Here is a 22,299-nt window from a genome sequence, read left to right as displayed (position 1 = left end):
ATATAAACTTCGGAGTTTTAGAAGAATTATCTAGTAAGGTATTTCAACAGTATTTTTTTTTTAGTGCTTAAGTTACTCAGGTTCCTTAAAATGGAAACACTTCAATGCTTCGATAGTCAACTGGAATCAATATCTATTAACTTAGCCTTGTAAATGCACTAAATAGTATAAAGAGAAACATATTTGAAATATTTAAAATACCAATACATCCTCACCTCCCACATCAACCTGTAATCCATATTTTCATCCAAATCTTCAGGCATTCTCTTCTCTCCAGCAAACGGTCCAAACTTTTCACCCTGAGTAGTAATGATTATATTGAAAAAGGATTAGTACAATAATCAAGTTACTAAAATAACCTATTATTTGTCTTCTAGAAAATTGTTTTTCTACAAATCTTCATGCCCAAAAATTGAGACACATTTAAAATATTAACTAATTTACACAACACAAAATATTTACATAGTTAAAATCCAACTTAATCTGTTTTTAGCCTAAGAGCCTAAACCCACAACACAGGAGCCAAAAGAAAAGGGTTAAACTGCTTAACGTTCCAATTCTGACAGGGCCCTGACACTGTACTTACGTGATTCAGTCCTCTGCCGCCTCTGGCAAGCGGTCTCAAAACGACAAGCACTGAGTTTTGCCTGACTTGAGAGACAAGCCCACCAGGTAGAAAATCACCTGGTTTCCATAAAAATCATAAATTCATCCCAATTATGAACAAGAAGGAAGTAGGCTTGCCATTCTCCAAGGAAGACCGTTCATAAATAAAGTTTAAATTCTCCTGCCAATCTGTCAAACAGCCAAGGGGACACACTATAAACCAGGGTTCTCAAAGCACGTGCTTTGAAGCCCACCTGCGTGAGATCACCAGCATCACTTGTTTCAAATCCAGAATCCTAGGCTCTATCAAATCAGACTCTCTGGGAGTTGCATGTTAGGGAGCTGCATTTTGACAAGTTCCCAGGTGAGACCAGGAGTGGCTGACCCCCCAGGCAAGTTGAAGGGGTAAGTCACACTCTTTTCTCACTAAGGCAACCAAAGCAGGGACTGCAGAGACAGAGAGAGTGGGGTCGTGCTTGTCCAGCCAGATGGTCTGTAGAAGTGTGTGCAGAGGATACAGAGCCACTCAGGCCTTTGTGAGCATCCTCTAAACCACCTGTGACTATTCTCAATAGGATCCCTCCCTTCACAAGGAGAAGGAGGAAGAAAAACCAACAAAATCTCCAGGGGAATTTTTGATGAACATCATTAAAGGAAAAATAACCACCAACGCAATGTTTCAAGGAATACAAATTACTTAATGAACAACAGAAAACCGAACTCCCGGGAAGAGTAAAATGTTAAAGCTAAAAGGAATTACAACTAGCTAACCCAGCCCTTCATTTTACAGATAACAAAAAACGGTCCTGAGAAGCCACGAATAATGGCAGAGCCCGGAAGACCTATTCTTTAATGTTAACTTGGGGACAGAAAACAGCTACAGAGACTCCTCAAGTCAAAACTATAAACCTAAATAACCGAAGCACGAGCACACCAAAGAAACAAGGAGACTGTTATTTATAATAACATAAAGTTACCGATGCAAAGTTTAGCGAGCAAATTTCAGAGAGGCTGGAAGCTGGCTCTGCTTCTCCATCCTTCCATGCCTCACCAGCCAAACCACCAGCCACTTCATGCCAAACAAGCACAGAGCCCCAAAGATGCTTTCTGTAAAAGGTAACCATTTCTCACCTCAACATGGGACTTTACCAGTATTTAATGGCAGTTAAGGAAAGCTGTTTAAGAAATGAAAGAAGTGGGGAGGGAAATTAATATTTACTGAACTACTATGTGCCACATTCCAAATAAACCTATGTGAAAATTTCCCCATTTAACAACGAAGGAAACTGAGACTCAAAGAGTTTAAATAACGTGCTTGATTAGGGTTCATCACCTAGCAAAAAGGTCAGAGAAAAGATTAGGAACCAGTGGTTTATCCTGAGTGGAGAGCCCCGGCACTGTCCCCTTCCCCAAGCCCCCACTCAAACCCCTGACAAACAGCTGTATGACCTGGGGCCCAGTCAGGCTCATGCCTCTCTTCTCAGCTCTTGTTGACTACAGAGTTCAATAATTACGCGGCCGAGCCTTGCTCACAGAAGTCACTCAACACACTGACTGTTGAATTGAATGAAGAAACTGACAGCCTGATGGTAAAGCCGATCTGGAAGGCCGACCAAAGAATAAGGTGTGTTTTTGGTAATAAATTTGAGGATTTGGTATTAATGCACGTAGTTCAACTTTTCACTCCTCTTTGTCATGTATTTAGCCTTCATCAACTATTGCAGAAGGTAAGTAATCTGAGTACACGCTTCCCAATGCAACTGGTCTACCCATGCTGGAAAGTTCCTCTTTGAGTACAAATTTGGAGGAAAAACAATTGAATCGATCAATTCAACAGTGTTCAAAGGACTAAAGAGGAAGAAATGGAAACCCAAATAAATGCACTGGGATGAGGAGAAAAGCCTGCCCGGATGCACACCTATAAGATTATTAAAGGACCTATAGCTTTGGAAATTCAAAATGAGCATCAGGACTTAGACTTTAAAGCCTTGCTATTTACAGTAACAATTGCTCCATCATAAACTCAAACTACCAAATTATAATAAATATGGCTTTCAATTTTTTTCCTCAGCCCATAGTAAGAAATACATTTTGCATCTCAACCTAGCATATTCATGTATAGACACAGAAACACACAGATATAAAACTAAAATACAAATTTCTTGAAACACTACTACCCTTACTCTGTACAACATACTCCCATATTTTCTACTCTATTTTACTTCACTTTTTAAAAAATACTACTTTTGACCCAATAAGGTAATTTCATAACTCACCAATCGGTTGCAAGCCACAGTTTGAAAGACAATGACATAAAAACATAGATAGAGGGGGCAAATTTATAAGTATATTGAGCTCTCTCGATTTGATGAGATTGCCTTCAAAGGACACTAGTGAGTGTGTATTAGAATGATTTGACCAAATAAACTTAAGTTTCTGTGGCTGCAAGAATACAAAAATGTAAATAGCCAACTCTTATATATCCACAGCACTTGTGGTAAGAAACAATGCAGATAATTAAAAGTTTATATTTGGCTTTAGATGAAGAGTTTATCCTTACAAGACCCACTTGCACTCTGAAGCCTTCCCCTAACGATCCCAGCACCTGCTACCCACCCCTTCTATAATTCCTGGTTCACTGTTGTTTCTACTATACAAACAGCACTTTTTCTTATAATTTTACCGAATACACTGCTTTATTCACTAACCATTTCCTATGGAAATTCTGACCTCAGAGCAAGCTGCTTCTACCTCAGTGGGCTTCAAGCCTGCTTGGGTAACACACCTACGAAAGGAAGGTTTGGGGCACACGACCCATATATATGTAATTATTTTTTCTTTTAGTTGAACCATATGAAATTGCCAGTATTGGACCATTTTCAAGCTACAAACATGAATATTTTTCATGATTCATTATAACATAAATTATATACACATGTGCACGAGCATATTAAATACCTAAGGTGAAGTTCATAATTAATGATAGGAAAAAAACCAATATTTCAAACTATCTTCTTAAAAGTTTCAAAATTTTTTAGCTGACTTCCTGTGATCATTGGTTTTACTTTCTGTGTTTAAGCTGCTGAAGATCTCATACAAGCAGCAGGAAAACCGTCAGCTCTACCATTGTCTTGCTGTTCATGTGTGCCTGCATTCCTGACATTACCTTCACTCTGTGACTTCACTGCAAGAACCTTCCTAGAATTCTTCACTTCTAACCATCTAAAGGGTCACTATCTGAAATGCTTACAAGGTTAGGCAGGAAAGCAGTACATCAGACACCCAACAACAAATATTAAAGGACACACTAGGGAGTGGCCAGGAGGCGAGTTGGAAGGGCCCACCCATTTAAAAATTTCTTCCACTCCAACTGACTGTTGCTATATCACAATGGGGGTCCAATGTTGCCCAATATCTGCAAATATTTTAGAGAGGCTGACAACTCAAATCTCTACGTGAAATCACTACTTTTCTATATTGGCAATGAATTCCAAGTTTTCAAAACTCTGTGCAGGTCAAATAAAATGTGACTGCAACACAAATTCAACCTATAGATGTCAAATTGTCCAAGTCAAACTCACCTCTCAGACCGGCCCAACACCCAGCCTACAAGGCTGCTTCTTTGCTGTTTCTGAACAAAGCAGATAGTTAATCCATTCAATCTGCCACCCACTGGACTAGACAATAACTATTAATAAACGGAAAATGTATGATTGCAAACATGTGGGCCATTTTCTTTCATTTTGCTTAATACTATTAGTAAGAAGTTGAAAGCAAGACTTCTTGCAGATCTCTCTCTTAGAACAGTGGGGGAAGCACCAGCTGAGGCTTCAAGAGACCTGGGTCCTAATCCTTGCTCTGCCACTAATTAGCTGTGACACATTAGGATGTCGCAAACTTCTGAGCTTCAGTTTCCTCACCTATAAAACTTTGGGATTTGGACTAGTTGATTTCCAAGATTCCTTCCAGCTCTCTAATAGAAAGAGCTTCCACAGGCCAAATTTAGAGCAATTTGAGAATCAAAGAGAACACGAGTGTAATTGATTGAAAGACATTAACAAATTCTTAAGTCCATAATGATTGTCACAGAGAGAAAGAAAAAGAAAAAAAATTTTTTTAAACCTCATTTGCCATCACTAGAGAATAACAGCTTATTAAAATTAGTAAAGGGAAAGAACTAAGCATTTTGTCCTGTTTTCAATAATAACCCTAGTTCAGGACAACCAGACAGCAGCATATGATGAAGGAAAGCTCTTCTTTAAAGAGGAATGCTAACTTATAAATAAAGGAGGAATATTTGAGTGAAATCACCATTTTGAAATCCCTAACAATATAATGGATTCAGGCAAGGATCATCAATAGATTCTAAAACCATTAGGTAAAAGGTTGATAGTGAAATAGATACTCATACAGTATCATCAGCTTACAACAATAGAAAACTTATGTTAACCCAGTGTTGGCATTACTACAGTGGGAAAACCAGATAGCAGTGTATACCCCCTGGTATAAGGCAGTATGAAGAAAATCATTCTAGCCCTTCATTCCCCAGTGTCTGTCATAGGAACGTGAAAGAGGTGTTTGCTGAACTCTCCGGGCACCTCCACAAGCGAAAGGGCAAGCAAACATGCGCAGACCTCTTCCCCCTTATCCTGTCTCTCACCCAGCACCTGGGGAGATGGGTGCTACCTAGGAAGAGAGCACTCAGATAAAACACAGACCAGAGGGAGCTGGATGTTTCCCCATGCTCCTTCCTGTTTCCCACTGCTAACACTGCACTATTTACTGCAATGTAAAAAGTATCCTGAGAGTAGGGAGGAGTGCTTTAATATACAATGTCAGTGCATAAAAAAGTAAAATTACCTATATCTAACTTTCAGATTAGAAGAAATACCCAAGATAGAGAAACCCATTAAATAAAGCAACCAGATAAATGCAGATTGCGAGATCCTCTACCATTAGTCTGATCTCTTCAGAAACTCATTGTTATTTTAAAAAAAGGGATAGGAAGAGGGAGACTGTTAAAGAGATTTAACAGACACAACCAAATGTAATAGGTGGTCCTTGATGGGATCCTGGTTCAGAAATAAACAGCTATAAAAACATTTTGGAGTCAACTGGAGTAATCTGAATATGGGCTGGAATTACAATACATTAGGAAATTATTGTTATTTTTGTTGGATGTTAAAATGATGTTGTGGCTATTTTAGGAGAATGTCCTTATGCTGAAATACTGAGGAGTGAATTGTCATAACATCTGTAATTTACTTTGAAATGGTTCAGCAAATAAAAAAATATACATATAGATGAAATAAGTTATATTAAAGTAAATCAATCTGCAGCTGAATCATTTATATGTGAAATGATGATGATTTTTCACAGAAGGAGTCCAGAGTCCCCACTTAGAACATAATTATATTTCAATGTTAAACTACTGTGCATGTGTGTGCTCCTGCAATACAATTAGGCCTTCAACAAAGTGCATTTCTAAAAAGTTCAGTATGAAAAATACCTACCCTTCTTTCCCTACTGTGACTGCCTGGGCAGAGACAAGTCACCTCTCTATATCCGTTCTCCTTAGTATTATAACACTGACCTGGTTGAGGGTATTAATATGTTCAAGTAGAAAAACTACATTTATCAGCTTCCCATTTAGATAGAGAGGAGAGCTAACAGAAGCAGAAATTATTGTATGGACGTACCACAAAAGCTCTTAGATGAGAGCTAAGTCACCTGGCAAGTATACCCTAATGCGTTGGTTACTTTCTCCTTCTCCCCATCTGGAATAAGAGCATGACACCTGGGGCTAAAGCAGCCATCTTGAGGCCAAGAGAACTGCGAAGACTTCTACCTTGACATTTTGAGCCACTGAACTGATAAAAGCAAATGCCCACTTCACTTCTTGTTATAGGGAGAAGAGAATTCCCAAGGTTTACATTACTGCAGTTGTCTCTCTTACCCTCAGCTGATACAGCGGACATCAGGGAAAAGAAATGTACTAGTGTCCAAGATATAACAGAATTATTCTTTATAAAATGCATCACTTATAAAATAAACATGAAATGGGAAATGCAGGAGAGTTGTGCAGAAGAAGAGATTCTGGGTATATGGTGACCTGAATGCAGCACCTTTTCCCTTAACCCCAACCATAAGCTACTTGCTTCTCTGAGCAAAACAACTGCTACTAGCATGTACAAGTAACTGGGCGTAAGTGAAGCCTTAGGTTCTGGCACAGAACTGGTGTGAGGCATTCTCTCCAGTGGGCTGAGTAATAAACTGGAAAATAGCAGAGGAGCCAAGGCTGAGGACTGGAAACTAGAAGATCCTGTGAAGAATTTGAATGTCAGAGATGGGAGAGGAGGCCACAGCCCACAGCCTTTCCCATCCTTGCAGCCCAGGAAAATATAAGGAGACCAGAAAGCTGAGGGACAGGGAAGTGACAGCCTATCTGCCAGTTCAGGCCCAAGGTAATACAGATCCCTTTTCCTTCAGGGCAGAAATGACAGACTGTTCTCCAGTAAGCAGCCCTGGGCTTCAATAAAGCAACCAAGGCAAACAGCCTATACAAAGAGGCCCAGCTGCCTGAAAAAGATCCGGCAGAAAAACAAGAACCACACTCTATAAAATATAACTTCCGTAGGAGACAGCATACTTTAATTAAAAGGAATATCTCAGGCCGGCCCCATGGCTTAGTGGTTAAGTGCGCGTGCTCCGCTACTGGCGGCCTGGGTTCGGATCCCAGGCGCACACCGATGCACCGCTTCTCCGGCCATGCTGAGGCTGCGTCCCACATGCACTGTATGTCACAGTGCAACTATGACATACAACTATCTCCTGGGGCTTTGGGGGAAAAAAAGGAGGAGGATTGGCAATAGATGTTAGCTCAGAGCCGGTCTTCCTCAGCAAAAAGAGGAGGATTAGCATGGATGTTAGCTCAGGGCTGATCTTCCTCACAAAAAAAAAAAAAAGGGAATATCTCAATTACATGAAGGAATTTAAGGAGATTCAAGTACAGCACTCAAAAAAAATAAAATAAAACTTTAAGAGTGAAAAAACATGATTTCCCAATTAAATATTTTTAAAGAATGAATTAAAAGAGAAATAGAACAACTTGAGAATCACTTACCCAGTTGGTGGAAGTAGAGCTACTTGATGATATACACAGATTCCAAGAGAACCTTATCCATACAATTTAATGAGAAAAAGAAACACAAAAAGCCTCTAACTAAACACATGAACCAGAACAAAGGACAGAAAATGGAAGAAGAAAATGAGTAGCTGGTGTATATACATGCAAAATTAATGTATGACAATGAACTAGTAGTGTGGAATATATAAGCTAAAGAGCAACTCTTAAAACAACAGAGATATGCCTTTAAAAGAAATTCTATTAAGTAACACACCATTTCATCAAAACGTAGGAGTTGCTGGGGAAGGAAGGCAGGAAGGCAAAAGCATCCCAAAAGTTGCACAGCCAGGGAAGGCAGGGGCAGGAAGAAAGGAGGAGAAGAGGGAAGTAACAGGGTAATAGAAGACCTTGTGGAGGAAATCGTGTGTTTTTGTGGGAAAAATGGCTGAGCTCTAGCTATCAAATAAAATATCATGTGCATCTGATTGTGAAAGAGGGGCAGAATAAGTAAATAATTAAAGAAAAAGAAGAGAACTAACAAAGTAACAAGAGGGGAGAAAGGAATAAACAGTGACTTGAACGGACAGCAAAAACAAGGAAAACTAAAAGCAGATTACAACAATATAAAATAAGTAATAAGCATAATGAAAGATAACAAGAATAAAATCAACTTTACCAGACATTACACTAAATATGAAGGAGTTAAATTCTCTCATTAAATGAGAGAGATTGTAATACTGCATTATGAAATATAACCTAGCTACATATGATTACAAAAAGATAAAATTATAAAAAATGAATTAAAATGGGTAGACAAAGAGATATAGATAAAAGCAAAGAAAAGAAAGGCAATAGTTTCAATATCAGACAAGGCTAAATCAATGGCTGAATGCACTAAACAGAGTAAGCAGAACGTTAGTGATAAAAAGTTACTTATGAAGAAGAGAGACCAGTGAGACACCAGCAACATAAAAACATTGGAAATGCAAGAAGAACTAGGGTGGGAGATTTAAAAACATCTTTTGCAAAACTGTACAGATATGTAAAGTAATAAAAATAATAAGTAAGAATATAAAAAAATGTCTTTAATTTTAAAACTTTTAAAGTTCAATATCCACCAAGGATTTAGAAAGAGTATCACTCCTACCCCAATAATAAGAAAGGCCAAGAAACTACAAAATTGTAACTTGTCTTGAGGAGAGCACTGGCTTACTCTGGCAGATGACAGAAGGAAGAGCTGCCAGCCACCATACAAGCAGGTAAGAAATCATCTAACATTTTAATGGTTTGCTAAAGGATGCGTTTGAGACAGCTTGACCGTACAGAACCACTAGAATCCTGAGACCCAAGGGGAGTTCACACATACTTGCAGACTCTTGTCCAAGGACCTCCCCATATAAGAAACCGGGGGACAGATAGGAGAACAGAGAGATTCCCTCAGTGATAACACGAACAAGGGGGGAACAGCAGCTGCTGCAAGAATGGCACAATACTCCACACCTCCTGCCCTGACCTTCCTCTCATATAAGGAGAAGGCTTTAGCCACTGCAAGAAAAGCAGAACTCTGTCACTTCCAGAACACAGGTAAAGATCCGCTGCTCCTGGGAGAAGGGCAGGAAGCAGTACAAGCTCAGGAACTTACACCACAACCAACAAAGGATTCCTATCATTGGGTAAGGGGGAGGAAACACTCTCCCACAAAACACCAACCACTGATACAAGGCAAAAGTTTGGTTCCCATGGGGAAAAAGCGGTAGAAAAGATTAGAAAGCCCAACTCCCAGAGCTCAGGTTGACAAATCCTAGATAAGAGTGAAGCTGGACCAAGACAGAAAACAGAGAACCTCAAATAACAACACACAGCAGTCTACTACTGGGGGAAGGGCAAGAGCATGGCAGCACGGTGAAAGAATCCCTCCATGGCACAGGCATTCAGGGACAGAAGAAAGCTGGGAGTAGAGTATAAACATTGAGAAAAATCTTGAGCACCCCAGCCACCACCCTAACCACAGCCAATTCTAGAAGAATCTGAAGCCCATGGTGCACTGAAGGTAACAAGAGCAACACCATAACGCAAACACATCTTATCTCCTAACTAAATTGATCCAAACTCCCACACTAACAGCCTGACAAAACTAAAAATGTGCCTATTTCCAGGCATAAATACTATTTACCACTTTTTTTTTTTTTTGGTGAGGAAGATTGGCCCTGAGCTAATATCTGCTGCCAATCTTCCTCTTTTTGCTTGACGAAGATTGTCTCCAAGCTAACATCTGTGCCAATCTTCCTCTATTTTGTATATGGGATGCTGCCACAGCATGGCTTGATGAGCAGTACATAGGTCTGCGCATGGGATCTGAACCAGCGAACCCTGGGCTGCCAAAGCGGAGCATGTGAACTTAACCACTACACCACTGGGCTGACCCCTATTTACCGCACTCTTCATTGTTTCACACATGATGTTGGCACTCAATCAATATAGAAGACATACAAAAATACAGAACATCCAAAAAAGCAAGGAAAGAAAATAGCCCATTGTGAAGAAACAGAGCAATCAACAGAACCGGATTCAGAGATGACATAGATGTTGGAACTATCAGACAAGGACTTTAACAATAACTATGATTAATTTATTAAAGAAGCAACCACAAAAGGCAGATCACATGCATGAATATAGAGATTTCAGCTGAGAGACGGAAACTATAAGAGAGAGTCCAGTGGAAATCCTAGAAATAAAAATCATAGTATCCAAGATGAATTTCTTTGCCAGACTCACCAGGAAACTCAACACAGCTGAGAAGAGAACCAGTAAATTGGAAGATAAGGCAATAGAAACTACCTAAACTGAAACAAAGTGAAAAAAAAAAAAAAGCAGAACAAAGTGTATAAGAGTTGTGAGACAATATCATATCAAATGGTTTGAGATACACGCAATGGGAGTCCCAAAAGAAGAGAGAAAGATTAGGCCAGAAGTAATATTTGAAGAGATAGTGGCTGAGAATTTTCCAAAAATGATAAAGTACATCAAACCACATATAAAAGGAGCAAGATTTTTATTAAAATTTTAGACATCATATTCCAACTGCTAAAATCCAAAGAAAACTAGAAAAATCTTGAAAGTAGAGGAAAAAAGACAGATTATGTACAGAAGAATGTAAGACGTACAGCAGACTTGGCAGAAACTATGTAAGCCAAAAAAAGAAGTGACACCTTTAACGTACTGAAAAAAAAAACCTGTCAACCTGGAGAACATATGTCTCAAAGATAAAAGCAAAATACTTTTTCAGACAAACAAAAGCTGAGAAAATTCATTTCCAGCAGACTTGTGATACAAGAAATGTTAAAAGAATATGGTTCGGGCATAAGGCATATGATACTAGACAGTAACTTAGTTTAAAACAAAGAAATGAAGAGCTCTAGAAATGATAAAATAAAGATAAATAACACAGACAATTCATCTTATTTTTAATTGCTCTAAAAGATAATCGATGGTCTAAAAGGAAAATAGTAAAAATGTATTGTAAGGTTTATAACAAAATAAAACAGATGAAAATAATGGCATAGAGAATGGGAAGGAGGAATTGCAGGTGTAACAACTGTATCTCACGGCGTCTTTGACAACTCCGCCTATTGTCTAACAAACATCCCACAATCAACATGCCTTAAACTGAACTCCTGATCTTCCCTCTTAAAGCCGTTCCACCCACAATCTTCCCCATCTCAGCTGTAGGCTAACAATCCAGTCCTTCCAATTTCTCAGACCAAAACCCTTGGAATCATCCTTGATCCTTCTCTTTCTTTCACCCTTATCTCATCAGCATATTCTGTCACCGCTATCTTCAAACTACACTACCAACACAGCCACCATCTTGGTCTCAGCCATCTCTCGCGTGGATTATTGCAACAATCCTAACAAGTCTCCCAGTTTACACAACTGCCCTGTGGTCGACTATTCTCAACCCAGGAGTCCGAGTGATTCTCAGTAAACTCAAGTCACATCATATTACTGCTCTGCTCAAAACCCTGCAGTGGCTCCCCATGTCACTCAAACTAAAGGCAACGTCTTTACAATGGCAGTAAACGCCCTAAGAAATGTGGCTCTTCTCCTAGTACCCTTCCCGTCACTAACTCTCGGACCTCCTCCCCTAGTACTCGGCCCCCTCACTCACTCCATTCCAGCCCCACTGGCCTCCTTGTCCTGGACACAACAGGCAAACTCCCATCTTACAGCCTTTGCTCTCACTGCTACCTGGAACACTCTTCCCCTAGAAATACGTTTGGCTACTTTCCTCCCATCCTTTAAGTCATTGCCCAAGTCTCCCCCACTTACTGAGGATTAACTGGACAGACACCCTATTCATAATAGCATCCCCACACACACGCCCCAGCTCTACTTTTTCTTTTTTCCATAGCACTGATCACATTTTAACATAGTGTAAAATTTATCTAATATGTTCACTGTTTATTTTCTGTCTCCTCCTCACTAGAACACAAGCCCCGCAAGAGCCAGAATTTCTATTTTGTTCACTATCATAATCCAAATGGCCAGTACAGACCTTGGTGATAAAGATGTATTGAATAATTGTGTAAAACAAGACCTGAATAAGTGAAAATTATGGCACATTCACAGCCTAGAATATATTCAGTGATAAAAATAATAAATTAGAGCCAAAGTAGATTACTTGGAGGGATTTCCACAAGATACTGCTGAATGAGAAATGCTAGATGACGAAATGAGTTTACTCTTTTCTCATGTTTGTAAACTAATTTTTTTAAAGTGTGAGTGGGTGTGTGTTTGTATTTGTGGTACATGAGCACGGATATAGCATTTTATGAGTATAGAGGAAATATTTGGGGGTTTTTTTAATGAAAAGGATATATGGAATGATCTGAATTCAAATTCTGATTAATCCACTTATTATTGATATAACCTTCCTCAACATCAGTTCTCTCATCTATAAAACAAGGATAAGAATGGCTAGCTTGCAGGCTTGCTGTAGGGCTTAAACACAAACTGTGAAACGCATCCAGTGACTGCCTTCTCTGTCACTAGCAACTCGCCCAGCGCCTAACAACTGCACTCACTCAAATATTTGTTGAAAGAATTAACTGGAGCTGTTATTATCACAAAAAACAAAATACAAAGTTTCTGAGAAAACATTGGTTTAAGTGGATTAGTTACACATTTTTTAAAAAAACTGTAGCAATACCAGGAAATACAAAGCTGCCTTGAGTCCCTCTCAGAGAGTGTAAATGTGTGAACACAAGAAAGAGATAGCACGTATGGCAGACACCGACGGTGATTATGTTCCCTCTGATTCTGTTCCCAGGTTGGTTATCATCAGGCACCAGGAAACAGCAGCAAACATCCACGGGCAGAATTTTAGCCCTAGGATAAAGATCCATTGTTTCCTCACCAGAGTCACCTTCTGAGCTGATCAACAAAACACCTTATTCCACAAAATCTGGTCTTCTTGGATTAACATTGATGCATGGTGATTTTTTCTCTATGCTTTCACTTACTTTTCTTTTCAGGTTTCCTCTTTCCCACATGTTTTTCTAACCCCATACAACTTGCCTTTTTTTACCTGAATGTATTTTCACAAACTCAGATTTAAACCTTTATTTTAGGTATTTTTCACTTGGGATTTTACCTCACCAAATGTCATTACTACACATCCCTCAAAGAGAACCAGGTGTCTGCCTTGGTCTGAAAGAGAGGGAGACCGTGGTGTGGAAGGCAGACGAGCTGAGGGCAGCTGTGAGCTGCAACTCTGTGCAAAGCCTCTCTGGGCTTCAATGTCTTCATTTACAAAAGGAGAATGTGCAAATTAGATTGCTTCTCGAGTTCTTTTAAACACTCTCCTTCAGAACACTATCAGAATCTATTCTGTCCTATTCTGTTTCTCATGCACACACTTTTTTTCCTGTTTCTCTTCCTCTTTATAAGGAAATCACTCACCCAGGTTTTACTGCATGAACGCCAACCCTGTAGACCTCTGCCAGTATCAATACTGAAAACAAAGGCAGAATATTCATCAATATGGTAGATTTGCAATAGGTACATTTTATCAGGACCAGCATGTGGAAGGACTCACCCCAGTTAGTCCCTGTAAAATGCCCCACACAATCTGGGCAAGGAAGAATTATACTTTGGAGCCGTGGCAGGATAAATAATGGCCAACCAAAAATGGTCACATCCTAATCTCCCGAATCAGCGAGTATGTTACCTTACATGGTAAAAGGGACTTTGCAGATGTGATTACATTAGGGATCTTGAGGTGGGGAGATTATCCTGGATTATCTTAGTGGGCACAATCTAATCACAGTTCCTCTAAGCAAGGGACCAAGAGGAGCCAGGACGGTCAGAGTCAGAGAAGGAGATGTGATGACAAAAGCAGACGTGGGAATGATGTGGGGCCATGAACAAAGGAGTGCAAGCAGACTCCAGAAACTGCAAAAGGCAAGGAAGCAGACTCTCTTTAGAGCCTCCAAAAGGAACCAGCCCTGCCCACCCATTTTAGATCTATATTCTCCAGAACCATAAGATGATAAATTTGTGTTGTTTTAAGCCTAAATTTGTAGCTCAAACCCACAAATTAACAGGAAATTAATACCCTAGTGCTGTCAATAAATTTTGCCCTGAAAAGCAGCTGTGGATGAGATCCTAGGGTATCCGGCCAAGTTTGAACTAGGAACTGCATCTGTTCATGAGAAGGGCCAAGTGTAATGAAAGACTGCCCTAGGGTTCATGGACACAGGATGCCAATCAGGGGCCCCTTAGGGTTGAGAGGGAAGGAAGCCAGGAATAGTGCTACCCCAGCAGGTCAAATCACTGTAGCTGGTGTATATTAAGTTAAGGAGACCTGGGCCCCTGGAATGCTCTTTACTGCTTCTACTGAAATTAGGGGACCAGAAATCCAGGAGAAACATAAGATTTTATTTCACTTATATTTAGTTATTTCCTTTTTTGCTTTTCTTCAGTTTTCCTTTTAGCCTTTAGTTCTTTTAAAAATACAAACCCAGTCCAGCTATGCTAAGGGTATGCAAGTTAAAGTGCTTCTAGATATAAAAGAAAATAACTATAAATCTGAAGATCGGGTAAGGTTTTAGCCTGCTAATGAAGAATGTACTAGAAAGGAGAAAAAATTGTAAAGGTCAACATAAGGACAACTGCAAAAATTTTGACAAGAAGTAATAATTGGACAAGTGTGTAACATGTAAATTAGGGATAATAATAAACCTTTGAAGACTGTTGTACAATAAAATGACTACAAAAAATCCCAGACTTCACAATGTGTGACTGTGTGTGACGGTTTCGGGCTGCCCACAGGCTCCTCTGTACAAGGTGGTGCCTCAGTGGAAATGTTTAAACCACTTCTTTGGTCTGAAATTAGGTCTGTCACAAGGTCTAATCCTTCAAGGACTGCTTCAATTTTATGTCCACAATTCTACCTACAAACCATTCGACACCATCCAAACCGATGAAGAGTACAAACTCCGGCAGACTCACTGAAATCAGTATCACAGGTCCACCACTCAGTCTGTGCCGCCCAGGAAATACTTAAATGTGTCACACTGGCCAACCTCTCTTTGCCTCAACTTCCTCATCTGAGAATGGGTATAATAATAGTACCTACTTCACAGGTAAAGAGTAAAGAGTAAAATGAAACAATACATGTAAAGTTAAGGTGCTCAATAATAAAGACAATATTAATAATAATAATGTGACCCCATGAAATTCAACTCTTCCATAAAGCATTCTTTGACTCCCGCAGCCTTTTCTGATGACTTACTGTAACAACGACAGGGGTTTCTCCTTCTTCTGAACTTCTACAGTACCTTTTATCTCCCACAACCTCCACATTGTCATCTATCATAGCAGCACTAGTCAGACTGCATGGAAACTATTTACTTTTCTGTCTCCCTGACGAGACTAAAAACTACTATAATCCTGCAATTCCATTGCCTAATATAGTGCCTAGCAAAATCAATCCACATATACACGCTTAAATTCTCTTGGTATCTTCCCTTTTTTCTTTGTTTACTGCCTCTCTCCTCACACAGGAAAACAAGCTCCTTGTAGACAGAGACCTTATCTGTGCCACTCACCTGCACATCCCCAGAGCCTAGCACGGGGCCTGCCACATATGAATGATTCAATGACTGAGAGTCAGCAGGGAAGAAAAACCAAGAGCCTGCAATAAACCTAAAGAGAAGGAAGACTGCTAGGAGAATATTTCCCACTGTAACCCTTTCCACAAAATCACAGAAGCTAGAGCTGAAGGAACCTCATGGTTTTCCTTTCCACTTTTTGGGTTCAAGTATAATGTCAAGCACCACTACTCTCTGTTTTATCATATAAGCTGGCAAGGCAAAAAACGGTCGTGATATAAAAAATGTAACATAGTGAAGAGTTTGCTTTTTATTCTATGTATACTTAGTGTATTAGCTTTAAATCATTAATATTAATTTGCATAGTAATTTGCATAGTAATTAATCTGCATAGTACTTGTTAACCTAGAATTCCACATCTTTATTCAAGCATTAAACTGTGCTCAGAAGATAACACATAGCAAGCACTTACCACAGGGTCTGGCACATGGCATGCAAAAGTGTCCATTTTATTATTCTTCTCATTAGCAACTCAGGCCTCCTTTTTCTACTCAAAGGCTTTCCAGCAGGCTCTCACCCATTCTTTCTCCAAGAACAATTCATGGCTTATACAGAAATATCTACCAGATAACCCTCACCTCATCCAACCTCTAATTACTATAATGGCAACAAAAGAAAAGGAAAGGAAGTCTTTTCCTTTTCTTCTTCTTGTCACTATGTAGATTTTATACCAAAAAAAAGAGAGAGTGAGAAAGAGGCCACAGACCTGCAAAAATGGATAACTGCCAAGGAAAAACCTAGCAGGACTAAGGCGGAGCCAGGGAATTAGGAGATTCTGCTGCAGGGACCCCACTCTAGGAAACACTGCACAAAAAGGGGTGTGTCTAGAAATAGGTTAGGGGGTCCCATGAGTAAGGGAATCCCAAATCAACCCGGCGAATGTAGTGGGGATGGAGTTTCTAGCAAGATCTCCAACGTCAGTACAGTTCTGGATTCGATTCTCTGAATTTGAAATCAACAGATGGCTTGAATTGCAAGCGTTTTTTAAAACAGAAGTGTTATACAAGCATACGCGTTATAAAAGTGTGAAAAAACATCTGTAATTTCCAACATATATATCTAAAGTGATACATTCTAAAATTTCTTTAGAATAGAGAACATGAAAACTTTAAAGTAAGGTCCTTAATTTAACTGCTGAAATACTCTCTCTTCTCAGACCCCTTAATTTACGGCCAGACTTAGGCCTGCTACAAGGTAACTTGAAAAACACTTAAGACTGGAGAAACTATATGCAAGCAAACAGGTCAGGGAGGCTTCTGCCCCACCATTCAGCTAAAATCTGCTACTCAGCTTCATCCTCAGCCTTTGGAAGGCAAACGAGCTGAAGGCTACTTCAAGGTCATTTCTGGCATCAATGAACCTGTCCATGATCAATGACCTGATGACTGAGTATCTTGTGATCATAACCAAACTATGTCACTAATAATATGTCACTTGGATTTATTGCAAACATCTGCATATTGACTTGAACTATATAAATAAGCATTCTAGATGAGATCTGGATGAAAATCTCTGTGTGTTTTACATGTTCAAGTCACACAAGCCAGGAAGATAAGGGTCTACTTCGTACTGAAACAGTAAAATGCAATAATATATGATTTGGGAAGCTCTTAAAACAATAAAAATGTCCAAATAAGTATATGGGGGTAAAAAGTAGGAATTAATAAAAATATCAAAAGAAAGTACATTGGCCAGCTGTTTCTAAAAACCTAACTAAAAATATAAGGCAAAAAATAGGGATTATGTAATAATTTTATTATTTGTACAACTTTTTAGTATATTACTATTAATATAACATTAAACAAGACAATGTTTAAGAACTGTGTTTAATTTTTAAGTAACTACATTTAGGCCTGAGACCTTCAAGAAAAATCCATTTGGGAATTTTCATATCTTGTGAAAAAGAATTAAAAGCAAGATCTCAACTTCTGCTTTGAAAGTATGTTGATTTTAACATGTATCCATTGGGCAAAAACATCTATTCAGTACACCTCGAATTCAGATAAAGTGTTTACTCCTGGTTTTCACCTTTGAGCATTCTTCCAAACTCCCATTTGAAAAAGTGAATATGGGGTTTCTTTTTTCCAGGGACAAGGAAGCCTCCGAAGCACCTCTCCACCCATCCCCACCTGCTCCTTAGGTAAGGGGTGAGGGGAGATTTATTCTCAGATGAAAGGGATCCTGGTGCATCCTGTGAACCTCGGGTTAACATGCCTCACTTCAACAAGCCTGCTCTTGCCCAAACCTCCATTTCTCAAAATATCGGGGGGGCAGGGGTGGGGGGCGGTGCTGGGAAGCAGGCAGGAATAGATCTGGAAAGAATATGAGCTTTAGACTCACAAGCCATGGGTTTAAAGCCTAACTCACTAACTCAGCAGCAAATTTACCTTGGAGTATTTTTGTTGTTTCATTTCTTACATGAGGATTAATGCTGTTCTCAGATGAGTGTTGTGCCCGTGAAGTTACTAATGTAGGTGAAGTACCAAGCAGGGGTCCTGGCACACAGTCATCTGCTAAGTAAACGGTGGCTCTCATTACCCTGAGCACTTCACCTCTGCCTTTGTGGTTCCAGATTTTACATATCCTGCGAAACGGCTATAACACAAAATCCAAAGGTTTGGAATTTTCCAGTAATCTCTCCTCCTAGGCCTCTGCTTTCAACATGCAGCATTTCCAGGCTGTTCCCCTACGTACAGTGCAATGTGCTTGCCCTACTCACTTTTCCCTAAATTTCTGGAAGGAGATCCATTCAGAGAAAAAAGATCAGAGATTTAAAGACTCTCCAGTTGGCACCTCCCAGAATCCAAGGAGGGAAAGAACCCCCGAGCGTCTGAATGAGATCCTAAGGCCAGGGGTGCCCTGCGCTCTGGGCGGCTCCGCATCCCCACAAGGCAGGCGAGGCGCTGCTGGCCGCACGCGCTGATGCCAAAGGAAGAAGGGCGGCGGCGGCGTGCGGGCGCGCCCGGGAAGACACCCGCCCACGCGCGCCTCCCTCCGCCCCCGCGGAGACGGCGGCAGTGCCCCGAGGAGGAGGGAGGCCCGGCGCGCGCTCACTTCCTGCAGCCCAGAGGAAAGACATCTTGCTGCAGGGCGGCCGCCGGCAGTTCCGCCCCGGGACCGGCCGGCAGCGGAGCGCGCCCCGCAGACACTTACGTGGCGCTGCCCGCTCGGGAGCGCGGCGGGCAGAGGCCGTCCCCGCTGCCCCCGGCCTCCCCGCGGAGCCCGGCCCTGCGGAGGGGCGGCCCCGGGAGGCGAGGGCGCGGCGGCAGGAGCAGGGGCGCGCAGGCCTGCGGGGCACCCACCTTTGTCACTCTGCGGGCCGTGTAGAGCCCCATGCCGTCCTGCACCCGCGAGGACTTCAGGGAGAACCTGTCCGGCACGTACATGCCCAGCATTCTCCCGGCGCGGCGGCCGCCGCCTCGCTCAGCACCAGCGCGCTGCGCCCGGGAGGCGACAGATCGACATTTGGGGTGCCGGGTGGAGGGGCGAGTCCGGCGGGGAAGGAGGAAATGGAGTTTTCCTCCCAGAATCCCCACCTCCCCGCCGATTCCAGGATCCCCCGCGGCTCAGCCCCTCCTCGTGCCGGGTCGGGCCCGGCCCGGAGCCGCCGCGGCCACTGCTGCCATTGCTGCCGCGGGGGCGCGGGGGGCGCGGGCCGGGGCGCTGCGGGCGCCGGGACGCCGCGCGCTGATTGGCCGCAAGTTGGCGGCTCGGACCCGCGCCCGGGCGCGGAGCCTGGAGAAGGCTGACCCCGGGGCCTCTAACCCGGAGGCCGGCGAGCACAGCCGACCCGGGAGCGCTGCGGACCCGCCCTTGTCCAGCCCTGGGCTCTGCCCCTCCCAACTATTACTCCCAGTCGGGGAATTTTACTGTTTTCAGATGCAAAATGAAATGGGCCTTGACACAGCTGGGGGCATCCTCCAAAACAACTTTACCAAGTTCCGACTCTGAAAGCATATTTATTTCCGGACTACTGAGAACAGTCTCTGAGGGCTAGGAAATTTTGGTCCTTCTCGCATCTGAGTTATGCATCTTTGGTTTTTTCCTGCTTGTTTCAGAGGTTTGAACTCATAGGGGACCAATAAGTGTGTTGATTAACATACAGAGAAAGGGGGTGTATGTGGCCTGCAATTAATCCATTTCAAGTTAATTGAAAATTTGTCGCGAACAATTTAATATTTAAATCGAGTAGAAACTAGTTCTTTTACGATGCCCTAACCCTTGGGAAGTTCTTACACTTTCCAAGACAAACTATTCCTGAGTCCTCTGTTGTTTGAAAATCATCAGACCTGTTATAGATTTTCAAACATACCGCAGTGGAGATGGGGGAGATAGAGAATGCCGCAAAAATAGAATTTGCTATCACAACATTGAAATAGTGCCGCAAGTCTTGTTTTAGTGTTTAATGAAGTTAGTAGGTATTGCAGTGTGCTCAGAAGGAACTTTAAAGGGCTATTTCATCCTTCACGATGAGCCCAGAGCTTTCTGCTCATTTCTCTTGTTATTCTTAGTCATTTTCTACTCCTGGGTCTTGTCTGGGAAACCATTTGATGTTCCCATAAACATTTCATGTTCCTTATAAACCATTAAAAATAATAATTTTGACAAAATTAAAGACTGCACTGTTAAAAAACAAAATTTGCCTGAATAAACTTTAAAGACCTTATTGGCTTTCTTCAACCATCCATGAATCAGGCGGCATGCAACCTGGCAGATAAAAAGGAACTCCCAGGGGCTGTAGAAAATGAAAGGCTGTTATAGGCAGAAGGGAGCAGGAACAAGGAAGTTATACTGGGCGGAACAGTGGATTGGCTATTGCAAGGTGACTTTCCTTTAGGGGTCGTCAGGGGTCCATCAGGCAGATGACCTAGTGCCGGTCAGGTGATTCCTGATTGATTGGTTTTAGATTTCATTTCTAGGAGATCCCAAACTGTACTTAAGTCTCAGTTTGGGGATGTGGGGCTTAGCATAAGTGACTCCATTTGGGGCCTGTCGTCTTGTTTCTAACAAAACTTACACTCTGTGGAAATGATTCGTGTTTCTTCAGGACTAAGGAAAGCCCAATTTCCTAAGTAGAAGACTTTTGTTAAAATGTAGAAAAAGATTTTTTTTAAAAATTATGAAGAAAATCGTGTAATAGCAATATTTGGAGATTTTAAAGAATAGAATAAATGATCCTCTTTTTGAAAAATTTAAGAGTAGCTTTGCCAGGGGTGGGAGAAACACTGCCTTATTTGTTCTCTGAGTTTTGATCCCTTTGACCCACCGTAGAGGATAGTGTCCAGTTTTCTGTAGGGGGAAATGAATCAATAAACAAACACAAAGTTTGTTTGGGGGGATTTGGCATTAGACGGCCCTGAAACACATAATAGGTGTTCAATAAATATTTCTTGATTAAAAGTCAATTCTGAGGCTAATCTGAGATTTTCAAACTAGTCGATGGTGAGCTTAGAATTCCGTTGTTGTGCCTCAAAGAATCTGGACTAAGTAGGTTTTCCGGGGGTCTTTTAAACCAGTGCTAAAACCAGGCCAGACTAGGTCCACTGGGCCCAGCTGGAACCAGAGCACCATCCAGAGGGTGGCCCGTGGAGTTTTCCCAGGGCACTCAGCCGTTTGTCAGACAGTCTTTCAGCTCTGGCCCTTGAGCTGCCCCGGCTTCTGAGTCAAATGCTCTGCCATGTCTCTTTGGGCACAGAGCTTTCCACAGCTTTTGATCACTAGAGAAAAAGAAATGTTTTCTGGTCTTATTCTGACACAACCCTCATTCACTGCTGACCCTTGGTTTTGGCATATCTCCCTTTTGGTTGCGTGCTATGTTTCTGGGGAACAAAGTTGCCAACTTAAGAATGCTCATCTTTCTGAATGTAGGCATCTTTACTAATCAGGAAATGGCAAGAAATAAATGTTCGTAAAGATAAATCTGAAATTAATAAAATGAGAAACTTTCCCGATCTTTTATGAATCTCCATCAGAGATTTTGTTCCAACTGACGCAAACAGTATATTTCATTAAAGCATGCAATGTTCTTTTCATCTATTTGATGGAGTTTTCTGAAGATCTACAACCCAAAACGTGGAAACCAGCAATAAAAAGGTCTTAATAATAATCTCTATTACAACACACAAAGATACATGTTTGCCAAGTCATAATGCACAATACTGACCGGAAATTTGATTTTGAAGCCTATAAGACAGTAGTGGTACAATGAGTCATTTCTTAAAACTTTAAAAGCTAAAAAGTTATCTTTCAATATTATCTTTGAAAAATGGGAAATTAAAAGTCTGCTTTATATTAAGAGTTTAAATCCAGTCTTAAAAAAATAAGTAAGAAAATCAAAATATTGACATTAAAGTATGACCATGCACCTGATTTACTTATTCTAGAAAATACTGC

At 41.1% G+C, this 22,299-nt stretch overlaps 1 protein-coding gene across 1 annotated transcript in view; it reads right to left on the bottom strand.

The window, feature by feature from the left end:
- PRDM5 (PR/SET domain 5) overlaps window positions 1-19,597 on the bottom strand; it is a 199,892-nt gene extending 180,295 nt beyond the window's left edge. Inside the window, 2 exon segments of the mRNA XM_087437677.1 lie at window positions 216-299; window positions 19,209-19,597. Coding sequence (XP_087293803.1) covers window positions 216-299; window positions 19,209-19,301 — 177 coding nt within the window. The 5' untranslated portion in view covers window positions 19,302-19,597.
- Window positions 19,598-22,299: the final 2,702 nt, after the last annotated feature.

Source organism: Ceratotherium simum, chromosome 12 (genome assembly GCF_057802395.1).
Source record: "Ceratotherium simum simum isolate JZ-2026a chromosome 12, ASM5780239v1, whole genome shotgun sequence".
NCBI classification, from domain to species: Eukaryota; Metazoa; Chordata; class Mammalia; order Perissodactyla; family Rhinocerotidae; genus Ceratotherium; species Ceratotherium simum.
This window is presented reverse-complemented; position numbering and strand designations above follow the sequence as displayed.